Genomic DNA, 14,589 nt, shown 5'->3' on the forward strand with positions numbered 1-14,589 from the left:
GGATTTGCAAAATAAGCCAAGACAGGCAGAATGACTCCTGCTTCACATTTATGGTTAAATCCAGAGATGGGGAACCTCTGGCCCTCCAGTGCTGGAAAACTCTTTGTCACACACAGGCAGGATGAGGCTGGCAGTTGTTCGGAACAGCACTTAGAGGACCAACTCCTGATTCAATCAGAGCTGCTGAGAGGAGTGCAGGGGGCGTGCGAGTGAAGCAAAGAAGACATTTTTACATTCAAGGTCTCAGAATAATTTATTAAATACATTTAAAATCTGTGTTTTCAAAGTTTCACCATTTAAACAAAGCTGATTGGAAAAAGACACAAATAAAAAGGGTCGTGGAAGAGGATCAATTGTCCTATAAAAACCACGTGGTGCTGGGAATGTGAACGTTTGCATGTCCATGTTGCTGGATCAGCCACCCAGCAAACTTGAAGGAGCTCATGAAGAGAGGCTGGCCGAGAGAAAGGAAAAAGGCTTCACGACTCCAGAGGTGGTGCTTAGCAGATCAGACTTGCACACACAGAAAAACCTGATGCCCAACGTAGTAAATAGCCATGGAAAAAATAACACCCCCCACACAAACCCACAGACACACACAGTGTGTCAGAAGCCCTGCTTTAAAAATACTTTGACATTGGCTGTTCTGTAACATTGAGATTGCAGAGGCCGGGAGCCTGTCTGGGCAGCAGCTAGTCCACTTTTAAAACTGCTATGCTAGTAAGCAGGCAGAACTCTCTATTTGAAGGAGAAGGCAAGAAACTCCAGAAGGAATATAGCCAACCAGCCTCACACCTCCACTGGCCATGAGCTGCAAAGCTGCAGAGGCACTCACTGTGGAGCACAGCACGAGACCTGTTCCCACCCACTGTTGTCCAGTGGATCAAGTGCATCACTACCCAAAGCTCCTAACTATTTGGAATTCTGCTTAACAAACTGTATGTTTTTCTTTTCTTTTCCAAAAAGCTCTCCTCCTTTCCCCTCCTCCATCTGGACTCACTTCCTGGGAGAAGCAAAGTCAAGAGGTAGAGTTAGGCTAGAATTGTGATTGTCAGTTGTCTCCAGTCTGTGGATTACAGGGGTGGCAGAGAGAGGGGAAATGGTAGCTACTACAAGCACTCAAGAGCCAAAAAAGGAACTACTACAAGCACCCAGAGTAAAAATCAGATGTGCTATGCCACATTTTTTTAAAAAAATGGCAGGGAAATGCCAGTTGCCCTACATCAGAAGGAATGTTGATAGCAGCTCTTCCTGCACTGCCTGTACTGTTCTCTAGAGGGCAAGCTAGTGCAAAAGGGTGCACTGGGCTTAAATCACGGGATGCCCAGCAGAGAAGCAATTTGTCTACACCCACACACCTTTTCTGGTTAGCACACAATAGATATGGGGTGGCACTCAAAATATATACATATGTACATTCATTCATTCATTCATTTGTTCGTTCGTTCATTCTCTCTCACTCACTCACACACACACACACACACACACACACACACACTGATCTGCACACACCTCTATCTTTCCATACACGATGACTCCCACATTTCAGATAAGGCATCACGGGTGTTCGGATTATAAAGCAGCAAGTAAGATGATGAACTGTACAGCACAAGGAAAGAGATTGTTGTGCAAGGCAGCCATGGCCCAGGGAACTATTGCTGGGGGAGAGAGCGCCCCCTCCAGGCAATGTTTTGCACTGTCCTTTCTCCCAGCTTGGCATGCCAGACATCAGGTTGTGAGCTCGTGGCTAGTTGCCATTGCTCAGGCTGGAGGTTGCGCTGCTGCAACTTTGTTCATATGAAGGGGGTGCCTCTGGAAGGAAGCAAAAGAGAGAGAGAAGTTGAAAGCCATCTAGTTCAGAGGTTTTCAAATTGTGGTCACACAGTCAGTCCCTAGTCATTCTTCGGAACTTAACTTCACAGGAGGCAGTGATGGCCACCAACTTGCAAGGCCTCAAAAGAGGATTAGACCAATTAACAGAGGAGTAAATTTAATGGTGTCTACTAGCCATGTTGGCTATCCTCCATGGCAGCAATGATTCTGAGTACCAGTTGCTGCAACCTGCACAAGGGGAGAGGGCTCTGGAGCTCAGGTCCTGCAGGCATCTGGTTGGCCACTGCGAGAATGGGATGCTGGACTAGATGGGCCACTGGCCTTCTGATGTTCTTATGGTCCACAGATCAGTGGTCCATGAGCTCTAACTGTCTGCAGCCTGAGGAACATAACAAGCTGCCAGTGGTCCATTCAGTTCAGTGCTGTTGAGGCTGCCTAGTTGCAAATTCCCCAGGAAAGAGACTCTCCCGTTCTTTCTGGGAGATGCTGGGAACTGAACATGGGATATTCTGCATGCAAAGCAGGTGCTCTGCCACAGTGCTATGGGCCTTCCTTTTTAGTCTTGGTGTTGCCCTTCAGAACTCAGCAGAGAGGAGGAGACAAAGATAGAATATACTGGCTTTGTCATCTGCTCTGGTGCCACTGGCTGACGGCCTCCCTGCCCTTCTGCCCCCCCAGTCCCCACAGGCATCACACACTGCTGCCCATGTGGGCAACAGCACAACCCCTGGGGTCTCTGCCCCAGCCAGGGAATCCTATCTGAGGCTAGGCAGGATCTTACCGTATGGGTAACCCCAGGTGCTATACTCCGGAGGCAGGATGAGGGAGCTGGCTGTGGGAACCGGAACCACCGTCCCCTCGGCATAGTAAGGGATCGTCGCTCCTGTCGAGAGGCAGAGTGTGGGGTGGTTGGGCGAGCTGCCCTGCTCAGAGTCCAGCCTTGCTTCCGGGAAGCTCAAGCCTGGTGCATAGCTGAAAGGCTGCTGCTGGGAGTGGCTCTTGGTGGGGATGGAAATGTTGTCCATGGGGTGGTAGCCACCGGCAGCCTCCTCGTCCACTGGCGGTGCACTCGGGATCACGGGCGACGGGACGTGAGGGACCGAGCGGGTCGGGTTGAGGGGGATCCTGTTCACAGCGATGTTGCCAATGTAGATCGGGAGAGCAACAGAAACCTCAGGAGATTTCAGGGAAACCTAGGGGCAGGGAGACAACAATATGACAGCAAGCATGAGGACATTGCAGGGGTTTGGACTGGACGGCCCTTAAGAGCCCTTCCAACTCTATGACTCTATAAGGAGCAGTCCTGTGAGGTCAGACCAAGGACCCATACATCAGGGGTGCAGAAGTGTCAGTCCCAGTGGCTGAATATGGCTCTCCAGACCTCTCTGTCTAGCCCTCAGGTCTACATTTCATCTCTCCTGTGATGGGACGATGAGCTGCTTGTGCGTAAAATGCAAGTCCCTCAGAGTTTGATCAGGTTTTCAAACCTCTGCCTGTGACGGAGCCCCTCCAGCATGGCTGCGTCAATCACTAGTAGAATCCGAAAGTGGCTGCTTTCGGAAACGTTTCCAACATAAAAGCTCCTTAACGGAAACACGTCGTCTGGCCTCTCGGCGTGACAGTTTCCGTCGAGGTGTGGGTGTCCCTATAGGAGGTCCTGAGACCTCCCCACTGGTTTCGCTTGAAGCGTCTCTGAGCCATCCCTCCGACTCACTTTCCCTTGGAGTTCTTGCTCGCCCTCTACTGGTTCCCTCTTCCGCTGCTACTGCTCTCTCAACCTCAGGGAGCCTTTGCACCTGCGGCGCTTTAGATGTCAGTTCCCTGACATCTCCCTAGGGATGTTGGTGCCTGGAAGGTGTTTTTTTATTATTTACAAAATATATGTGCTGCTTGATACACCTGTTTCCCTGTTAACTCACCCACTTTTGCTTCTGGCTCTCAAGAGGCTGCCCAGGAGGAAATGTGGCCCTCGGGTTGAAAAAGACCCCCTGCTGCCTCTGTTATATTGGTACCCACAACCTGTGCTCCTAATCCTCAGCAGAACCTGGACCTTACCTGGATGTAGTAGTCAATATGGATGAGGCTGCAGCCTTGCAGGATGGACTGAGGCAGCGCTGGGACGAGAATCTGCTCTCTCCATTCTGCATGCTTCCAGGCCTTCACGGGAGAACCCTCCACTTCCGCTATGGTCCTCAGGTCATAGATCCACCGCTTGGATTTGTAGGCAACTTTCTGGGTTGGGCAGAAGAGAAGGGGAAAATACGGTCTGTATATTTAAAGCTATGGTTTTCACAATAGTGATGTATGGAAGTGAGAGCTGGACCATAAAGAAGGCTGATCGCTGGAGAATTGATGCTTCAGAATTATGGTGCTGGAGGAGACTCTTGAGAGTCCCGTGGACTGCAAGAAGATCAAACCTCTCCATTCTTAAGGAAATCAGCCCTGAGTGCTCACTGGAAGGACAGATCGTGAAGCTGAGGCTCCAATATTTTGGCCACCTCATGAGAAGAGAAGACTCCCTGGAAAAGACCCTGATGTTGGGAAAGATGGAGGGCACAAGGAGAAGGGGACAACAGAGGACAAGATGGTGGGACAGTGTTCTCAAAGCTACCAGCATGAGTTTGACCAAACTGCGGGAGGCAGTGGAAGACAGGAGTGCCTGCCGTGCTCTGGTTCATGGGGGTCACGAAGAGTCGGACACGACTAAATGACTAAACAACAACAACAACAATCTAATAAGTACTCCAAGTACATCTAATAAAAAAATGGGCCTATTATTCTGAGAAGAACTGAGTTGAATACAACCCTATAGTTTTGCCTTGGATTCATCAACAGCTAATCCTAATTCTTCATAAAGACAGCTTCCTATGTTCCTAAGATTGCATCTGCAGCAAGGGAACGAAAAATGAACAAGTGCCCCTCAAGCAAAGCTGAGCACCTAAAATACACTATCAAAAGCCTAGCCCGGTTACCTGGATGAGGCTGGCTACAATGGTGCTGGTGTCCCGGCCTGATTTGTTCTCAATGTCTGTCCGCAACTGGATGACCTGCCCTACAACGTAGCCCTTGAGGTCTGTGGTGGCTGTCAGGACCACGTTGCCAGTTTTCACGAGCTTGTAGCTGAACTTCTTTGTGATCGACGTTGTGTTTGGCTGCTGCAGAAAAGGAACACTAGGATGAGAAGGGAAAACACAGCCTGCCTGCCACTGAGTTAGGCCCCACCAGCACTATTCATTTAAAGCACTATGAGGCCACTTTGAACCATCACTGGCTTCTCCTCTAAGAATCCTGTGAACTATAGTTTAAGGTTGCTGAAGATGGCGAGGAGATTCCTATTCCCTTCACGGAATTCCCAAAGTGGTTTAATGAACTGTCCCTTGGGATTGAAAAGCAAGGTGTGGGGGTGCCTAACACCTTCCTTCCTTCCCACCAACCCTTACCTCAATCTCAGGGATATCATTCAGGTTCAGCGGGCAGAGGACATAGAATATCTTGCTGCATTTGTGATCCTTGGAAAACCGTGGTGTCTCTATCACAGCTTTGACCTGATGCAAGACCTTCCCAAAGGGACCCTCGAAGGATGTAGGAGCTGAAGCTGTTTTCCAAAGAGAAAAGAGAGAAGACATGGCATATAATGTACTTCCCCCCACCTTTTAAACACCCACACAAACACACTTTCTTATGACTTGCAATAGAAAAGAACAACAAAAATAATTTTGCCAAAATCTCATTCTACTCCAGGAAAAGGTTTTGACATGCATATGTTTTGCAAACATTAGAAGTAAAACCAAAACCGTACATCTTCTTGATTTCTGATGGTTTTGGGGAGGAGGGTGATGTGGGGCATTTTACAACCATAAGCCAAGACATTTTGGCACCTGAGGCAGACCCCAAAATGGCACCTCCCTCCCCACCAGGGAAGAAATGGTGAGGGAAGATCTACATCAGGAATAAGGTGGGGGTGGGAGGAAAGGTTGACATCAGGATCTGCTGCCCTGGTGGATCTTGCCACCTGAGGCAGTCACCTCACTTCGCCTCACGGCTGAGCCGGCCCTGACCATAAGGCAGACCTGCACAACTTGGCAGTAGGTAGGGGCCAAAATTAAAACAGGCTAAACTTCTTCGGACCAATTTCCAAGTAAAGTTATAATTAATGATTAAACTGTTTTGCAAATAAACCGTATTATTAAAAAGGGAGATTTCAATTAATATAAATTAACTTGGTGGGCTGCTGTGCAGCAAGCATGGGGTAATAAGCCCTCATGTTGCTGCCGCTCACTGCATAGCGGGTGTCAGCTGCGTTGGTCCCTGTCCAATGCCAGTAATGACCAAAAACACAGCGGAAAGATATGACTCCCACTCCTCTAGGACTAGAGATAGATTGGCAATGGCTGGTTGCCGTGGGTTACGTGACAAACAGGAGAGAATGTTCAGTGGCAACCCATCCACCAAATTACATGATGGGCACAATCAGCGCTTTTATTCTGGGGGTACTCAGAGGTATGCAGTACCAACACCTTTTTTCCCCTAGAAGAAAAACATTGGGCACAATAGCAGAAGGCAGTTCAAGTGGCACATGGAAAAGCACTCATTACATCTTTACTTCCCTTTACATTTTTTGCAGGCCACCCAAAATCCTTGGGGAGCTGGGCCTTATGTTGTGCAGGTCATAAGGACTAGAAAATTGTTGCTTTCTTTTTTTTAAAAAAGGAAAAGCAGGCAGATATTGTAAGCTGCCTTACGAGTGCCAATTGTTTTTGTCAAACAAACAAGTTTATTAAATTTGTGAGGTCCATGCCTTTACACAAAATACCATAAAACATTATTAAAAGATAAACAATCAAATTATAAAAATAAGCTAAAATTCATGCCATGCTGTCCCAGCAAGGAAACTACCCAACTTTTTGGGTAGTTTCCAATTGTTTTTATTCGTTTAAAATATTCATGAATCACCTGCAATCATAGCTCTCTAAGCAATGTACATTACAGTACAGAATAAAATATGGAGCATACATAGTACAAAAATGGTTTTTTTTTTCTAAAAAAAAGGGACAAGATAAAATTGATGTTCCAGAAACAGCATGATGAAATCCATACAATCCATAATTAGTATAGATATCAAATTTCAGAATGTAAATATTCTTAGGAATGTTCAGTTCTCTGCTTTGCATCAAAGTCTGTTTTCAATTTGGTGTTTGCATGGACTAATGAACAGCCCCAGACAGACACGTTCTTCAACTACCCCTCTTTCTAAGCATTTTTAAACTCTCTTTTTCAAACCTGATTTAGAAGTTCCTAGTTATTTTAGTTAACTGTTTATTCTTTATATCCCCAGCTTCCTTTAAACAAACAAACCCTCAAGACAAACTGGAAACACCCCCATGGACACCAGCTTAACAACTCTGCAGGTAGGCTAGGCAGGAAAGGTGTGACCAGCCCAAAATCCACCCAGTGAGCTTCCTGACAGAGAAGATGCTCTTATGCACATCCACAAAGTCAAAGCTCAGCCATTCAATTAAAACAAACAAACAAACAAAAACTATGATGAATAAGCAGGGGTTTTGGGGGGAGGGGAATAACGTTCTTGTTTAATGTTTCACGGTTTTATATAGAAACAACCAATTTTAAAAATTAAGCGAGAGAATGGAGTGCATGATTTGAACCTGAAGACCCTGATAGGTGCAATTTTTTTGGGGGGGGGGAGCACTGCAGATCAGCTTCTGTTCCACATATTCAGCTGTAGGGCTCATTCACACATGCCCCGTGCTTTCTAGGCAACAGACCCGCACTTTCCTGGTCTGCGCTAGAGTACTCTCCCCAACCCCACCACTTTCCCCAAGAAAACCTGATCTTTAATGCCGAATTGGAACAGATGACAAATGGGGCTTTTCTGCAAGTTGCCAAGTGCCTTAAAGAGTGGGTTTCCGTGAGGAAAGCGGCTGAAGGGGGGGGGGATTAAAATAGAAATGCTACGACACAGACTGGAATAGCACAGAACTGTGCCTACAAAGCACAGTGAACCATTAGTGTGTATGAGCCCATAGTGACTAGTGACCATGTGAACTCAGATGAAGGGTTGTATATATATATATATATTTAATAAATAAGCCAATAAATAAGACAGGGAGCCCAACAGGAGGTGCTGCCAAAGGGGAGGAAGAGCCAACCCATTCTAGTTCTGTCCCCATCCTCCTCCTCCTCCTCCTCCTCCTCCTCCTCCTCCTCCTCCCCCCTCTACAAAGGCAACATTGGAATCTGACAGCTACTGGACTGGGCAGTAAGCAGCAAGGTAGACAGGTGGGGGCTTGCTGAAAGCAGACTGGGGTTGTTAGAACAACACCTCAGTCACATTCATTCACTTGACACAAAACCATGGCTAGCTCTTGCACAGGTTTTGGAATTCCCACCCCACAGAGGTGCATCTGACACCTTCGTTGAATAGTTTTTGTCGTATGCTGAAAATAAACCTCTCCTTTCTGTCCGCTGATGCAACTGAGACCCGCCACACTCCTATGATTTTTTAACTTAGTTGTAAGCTGTTTTAACAGTGTATTTTAAATCATTGCAGCCTGCCGTGGTAAGTTAGGGTGAAAGGCAGGTAAGAAATCCAAATAAAATTACCAATAATAATAGCAATATCTGACAGCAGTTAAGCACTTGAATGACACCCCAGGCAACCCTGTGGTTGTGCTCACAGGACATTAAAACCAAGGTTATAGGAAGTCTGAAGTCACTGTTCAGTCGCAGTCCTGGAAATCAATGGGAACAAGAGAGCAAAAGAATGAATTCACTGTACCTGGAAGAAGGAACTGGAAAGGGAATGTGTGCTCCCCAGCTGCCAGGACCCCTGCAAAATATAAATGCAGAATAAGTGTAGGTAAAAGAAGAAGCCAGCAGGGAAATGTAAAACAGGACTTAAGAAGAAACAGGCCACATGCCCATCTAGACCCACATCCTGGCCTCACAGTGGCCAGCCAGGTGGCCTCAGTGAAAGGCTCAAAAGGAGGGCCTGAATGCAAACACCATTTCTCCAGTGGCGTAGCATGGGTTGTCAGCACCCGGGGCAAGGCAAGTAATTTGCGCCCCCTAACCCGTGGTAGGGGCAGAGAGCTGCGAGTGCAAGCGCGCCCCCCCCCCAGATGTTGTGCCTGGTGCGGCCGCCCCCCCTGCACCCCCCATTCTACGCCACTGCATTTCTCCACTAGTAATTCCCAGCAGCTTCTATCCAGAGGCATATACTGCCTCCAACAGAGGAGACAGAACAGAATAAGAGCATGCGTCAGGCTAGTGGCCCATCTAGTACAGCATCCTGTTCTCACCTTGACAAACAAGATACCTGTGGGAAGCCCAGAGGCAGGACCTGAGCACCCTCTGCACTTGCAATCCCAGGAAGTGTTATTCAGAGATGGTGGGGGGTAGTATGTAAAAAGAACTCTGCGGCTGGATCAGGCCAAAGACGCATCTAGTCCAGGATCCTGAACTCACAGCGGCCAACCAGATGCCCCATCTTACAGGAGACTTTTTTAAATATATTAATGTTGCAATACATATATGAGATGGGACGCGGGTGGCGCTGTGGGTTAAACCACAGAGCCTAGGGCTTGCCGATCAGGAGGTCGGTGGTTCGAATCCCTGTGACGGGGTGAGCTCCTGTTGCTGGGTCCCTGCTCCTGCAAACCTAGCAGTTCGAAAGCACGTCAAAGTGCAAGTAGATAAATAGGTACCGCTCTGGCGGGAAGGTAAATGGCATTTCCATGTGCTGCTCTGGTTCACCAGAAGCAGCTTAGTCATACTGGCCACATGATCCGGAAGCTGTATGCCGGCTCCCTCGGCCAATAAAGCGAGATGAGCGCCGCAACCCCAAAGTCGGTCACGACTGGACCTAATGGTCAGGGGTCCCTTTACCTTTACGAGACTGGGCAGGAAGCTGAAAGGCCTTCAGGCATGGGTGGATTTTTCATCCCTCCAACTCCCATCAGCCCCACACAGGATGCCCAATGGCCAAGAATCCCATGATGGGAGCTGTTATCCAACAACTTTGGCTACCCTAGTGTGCTCAGCTTCAGGCTCTTCTGTCCTACAAACTAGGCTGAAATATTATACCCTGCCTAGCCACTAGGGGGATCAGAAGTAGCTTTTCACCAACAGGTACAAATACAGGGTGAGTGCTTTAAAAGAGGTCCTGTGGATACAGAGTACACATGTTCCATGTGGCCTCTTTTAAAAGACTCACCCTATATAAATTAAGCTCGCTGCAGTCACCTATTGTCTAGTTCTGGCACACTTTGAAAAATTAACTGTACAGTGGTACCTTGAGTTAAGTACGTAATTCGTTCCAGAGGTCCATTCTTAACCTGAAACTGTTCTTAACCTGAGGTACCACTTTAGCTAATGGAGCTTCCAGCTGCCGCCGCGCCGCTGCTGCACGATTTCTGTTCTCATCCTGAAGCAAAGTTCTTAAGCCAAGGTACTATTTCGGGGTTAGCGGAGTCTGTAACCTGAAGTGTATGTAACCCGAGGTACCACTGTAATGCGTATTGCTTCACAGCTGGAAGAGCCATAGTTCACAGGTAGAGCATCATGCTTTGCATGCAGAAGGTCTGAGGTTCAATCCCTGCATCTCCAAATAGGATTGGGTGAGATCCCTGCCTGAAACCCCGGAGGAGCTGCTGCCAGCCAGTGTAGACAATAATGAGCTACATGTGCCAATAGCCTGATGCAGTATAAGGCAGTTTCCTGTGTTGCTGAAGCCTTGCTGTGTCTGGGGGCCCTCCTGCTCATTCTGCTTAGTGCAACTCTGTACATCCAGCCCAGAGGCCTTCCTTGATGGCACCAATCACTCTTCCTCCGAAAGGTGTATAGAGGAGCACAGCTTAAAGGGGAAGCAGCCCCTTAACCTCTGTGCAACTTGTTGAGGAAACAGCTGCAACGCTGTGCTAAATGCATCCCAGCATGACTCCAAATTTGTAACCACTGGGGAATGCAAATCCCATACAACTGTAAAAGGAAAAATAAACTGCTAAGATTTTTTTAAAGCATGTGAAGGCGGTCAGCTGAGCAAAGACTGCTAGAACAGGGTGGTCCCCAGGGCCGGATTTAGGTTCGATGAGGCCCTAAGCTACTGAAGGTAATGGGGCCCTTTATATGTGATATTTTAGGGAGCAGGCTAGCAGGCATAAGCAGGCTAGCAGGCCCATTACTTACATCACAGGAGCCTACAGAACACAAAACACTGTTGCTATATGTAGGTTTTATTTTATTTGTTTTTCATCTTATACAGTGGTACCTCAGGTTAAGTACTTAATTCGTTCCGGAGGTCCGTTCTTAACCTGAAACTGTTCTTAACCTGAAGCACCACTTTAGCTAATGGGGCCTCCCGCTGCCGCCGTGCCGCTGGAGCACAATTTCTGTTCTCATCCTGAAGCAAAGTTCTTAACCTGAAGCACTATTTCTGGGTTAGCGGAGTCTGTAACCTGAGGCGTATGCAACCTGAAGCGTATGTAACCTGAGGTACCACTGTATTTTGGAAATGTACATCCACTTTGTTTTTTCCCTTAAACTTTTTTTTGGGGGGCCCAAGAGAGTGAGGCCCTAAGCTATAGCTTGTTTAGCTTATACGTAAATCCAGCGCTGGTGGCCCCTATTTAACTGAAGAAGTACCTTTATGTGAAAGTAGAGTACATTGGTACCTCGGGTTACATATGCTTCAAGTTACAGGTTACAGAGTCCGCTAACCCAGAAATAGTACCTTGGGTTAAGAACTTTGCTTCAGGATGAGAACAGAAATCGTGCTCCGGCGGTGTGGTGGCAGCGGGAGGCCCCACTAGCTAAAGGGATGCTTCAGGTTAAGAACAGTTTCAGGTCAAGAATGGACCTCTGGAACTAATTAAGCACTTAACCCAAGTTATACAACTTAAGAAGAACTGCTTGCTCCTATATAGGGCCCAGTATAAAGCTGGCTGTTGCTGAAGCAACATTAGAGCAGCTCTGCTCCCCTCCCCTCCCTTCCCCTCCCCAACACTGTATCTTTGTTCTCTTCTGGCATTTAATGTGAGCCTTGCACAAGGAAGTTTACCATCTCCTTGCTGTGGCAGAGGTCAATGCTTGCAGCAGGACAACTACCTTCTCTCCACAACCCATTATTTGCATACTGAGCCCAACAAAATCTATCTCTCTCCCCCCACTCCCCAACAAAATATTTCCCTTGATTGTTGAGAGAACAGAATAAAACTTGGTGTCTACAGTCTACTGTGCAATTCTGTTTACAGAGCAAACAAAAGCCTAATCCCCACCCCAGAGGGGGAAGAGGAAAAGATGCAATTGACAGCACTCACAATACTCCAAGCAGAAGCTCTCAAACACCGAGAGTTGTTACTAAAAAGAGACTTGCTGGTTAGTGACTTTAGGCAACTTCACAGTCAAGGAGAGTTAAGCAGACAGAGGGCTCATCCACAATTCTGCTTGTCCCACTGCACAAACATCAGTCGGGTTTTCTGTGCATTTGTGTTTGTTCTGATTCAGTGTTAATCAGTGGGTTAAAAAGCAGCAGAATGAAAAATCACTCAGGCTCATGCCTGGAAAGCGTAGGACAAGTGGAAGTTTGGATGAGCCCAGGGACTGATGCATTTGAGAGATGCCTTGGGGTGATGGGCCAAGGTTTGCACACAGTACAGGGGAATGCAAGCCTGCCTTACAAGAGGGTTGTTGCAAAGATGAATGAATGCCTGCCAAGTTCTTCACACATTCTAAAGTGTGCTGTGCTAGACGCCAACAGCAATATTAGGTTGGTGTTGTTCTCAGAGGTTGAGGTTTGAACCCCACTCCTGCTGTGTCCTCACTAGGAAGTCTGCAGCAAAGCCACTTTCAGCTTCTTGTCTGTGTTATTGGGGGTGAGAGATAATGACAATGACCTACCCTAGAGGGTTGTTGTAAAATGGTTATAAAAGTAAATTGAGCAAGCAGCAGGAAATGCTGGATCCATGTACAGTGGACACTCGGGTTGCGAACGTGATCCATGTGGTATGCACATTCGCAACCCGCAGTAGCACGTCTGCGCATGTGCGGGTTGTGATTCGGCGCGTCTGCGCATGCGCAAAGCGTGATTTAGAGCTTCTGCACATGCACAACCGCCAAAACCTGGAAGTAACCCGTTCCGGTACTTCCAGGTTTTGGCGGTCCGCATCCCGAAAAAACACAACCTGAAGCACCTGTAATCCGAGGTATGACTGTAAAGAAGCCCATAGCTCAGTGGGTAAAAGCCCCTGGCATTGTATGCATAAAGCACCACTGTCAACCCCCTGGCATCTCCAGCTAAGGGCATCAAGCACAAAGGCTGGGGGTTGACTTCATCCCCAGGGCCTCAGAAAGAAGTTCAAAACTCAAGCAGATACTATTGGGCTAGACTCTTCCCAAGTCACCTTGACTCTGTTCAAGTTACCTTGGTCCAAGAAGTCTTGATCAGAGAAACAAGCCCTTTTCCCCCTCCAAGATTTGCTCAAAATGCCATTTCTGCCCCATTAAAAATAATAAAAAAAGTCTTGATCATGGCAGACAGGAGTTCAGTGTATAAAACTCTAAAAACCATTCAGGGCTTACTTCATTCCCAGAAGCCTGAACAAAAGGCTCAGTGTTTCCCCACACAAAAGCTTTTCCTGAAATTTGTTCACAGCTAAAAATACCTCTGAGAGAAAGTCATTACGCCTAGAGGCTGCTAGGTCAGATTCCACCTGTAAATGCCCCCCTCCCATTGTCCCCTTTGTCCAGGGAGGGAGACAGGCAGGGGCTTAGGTGGGAGCAGTGAACTCAGTGGAGAGACAGCTAGGAAACTTCTTGGAGAGCGTCATGCCTTATTTCTGCAGAAAGCCATATGGAGCTTTCATTTAGAAAGAAAAGAAAACTGAGCAGTATATATTGATGGTCTGCCAGTGTAAGCAAGGCTAAGAGCAAGATATTCCGGTTGAGCCCCTCCTCCTGCTCCAGGCACAGACAATAAAAGCAACAAATATTTTGAAGGATGATTTGTTGGTTTTTCGTCAAGTTACACACTAATTTATCGTTGAGGTAATTGAGATACAGTGGTACCTCAGGTTACAGACTCCGCTAACCCAGAAATATTACCTCGGGTTAAGAACTTTGCTTCAGGATGAGAACAGAAATCGTGCTCCGGCGGCAGCGGGAGGCCCCATTAGCTAAAGTGGTGCTTCAGGTTAAGAACAGTTTCAGGTTAAGAACGGACCTCCGGAATGAATTAAGTACTTAACCTGAAGTACCACTGTACTTGCACAGATTTCACCAGCCAGCAAGATCAGGAAAGGAGAGGTTTTAAAGATTGTTTAAAAAAACTGAACATGCCAGTATTCCCAGTAACCCTAAACTACAGTTCCCAGGAATCTGTTTTAATGTGTGGTGTGTAAAGGTAAAGGTACCCCTGCCCGTACGGGCCAGTCGTGACCGACTCTGGGGTTTCGTGCTCATCTCGCTTAAGAAGCCGGGAGCCAACGCTGTCCGAAGACACTTCTGGGTCACGTGGCCAATGTGACAAAGCTGCTCAGACGAGCCAGCACCAGTGCAACACACGGAAACACTGTTTACCTTCTCGCTATAAAGCGGTCCCTATTTATCTACTTGCACTTAGGGGTGCTTTCGAACTGCTAGGTGGGCAGGAGCTGGGACCGAGCAGCAGGAGCGCACCCCGCCACGGGGATTCGAACCGCCGACCATACGATCGGCAAGTCCAAGACACTGAGGTTTTACCCA

General features: G+C 47.5%; 1 protein-coding gene across 2 annotated transcripts in view; it reads right to left on the minus strand.

The window, feature by feature from the left end:
- Positions 1-234: 234 nt before the first annotated feature.
- ARRDC1 (arrestin domain containing 1) overlaps positions 235-14,589 on the minus strand; it is a 52,187-nt gene continuing 37,832 nt past the window's right edge. The window contains exons 3-8 of one of the 2 annotated variants that reach the window (XM_081896548.1): positions 8,630-8,680; positions 5,274-5,428; positions 4,806-4,985; positions 3,889-4,065; positions 2,615-3,026; positions 235-1,812 (exon numbers count right to left, since the gene is read on the minus strand). In XM_081896548.1, the coding sequence (XP_081752674.1) occupies positions 1,748-1,812; positions 2,615-3,026; positions 3,889-4,065; positions 4,806-4,985; positions 5,274-5,428; positions 8,630-8,680 (1,040 nt within the window). In that variant the 3' untranslated portion in view covers positions 235-1,747. Of the gene's footprint in view, positions 1,813-2,614; positions 3,027-3,888; positions 4,066-4,805; positions 4,989-5,273; positions 5,429-8,629; positions 8,681-14,589 lie in introns of both variants that reach the window. The other variant, XM_081896547.1, reaches the window with a different exon arrangement.

This window comes from Podarcis melisellensis, assembly GCF_964234715.1.
Source record: "Podarcis melisellensis genome assembly, chromosome: Z".
Classification (NCBI taxonomy): Eukaryota; Metazoa; Chordata; class Lepidosauria; order Squamata; family Lacertidae; genus Podarcis; species Podarcis melisellensis.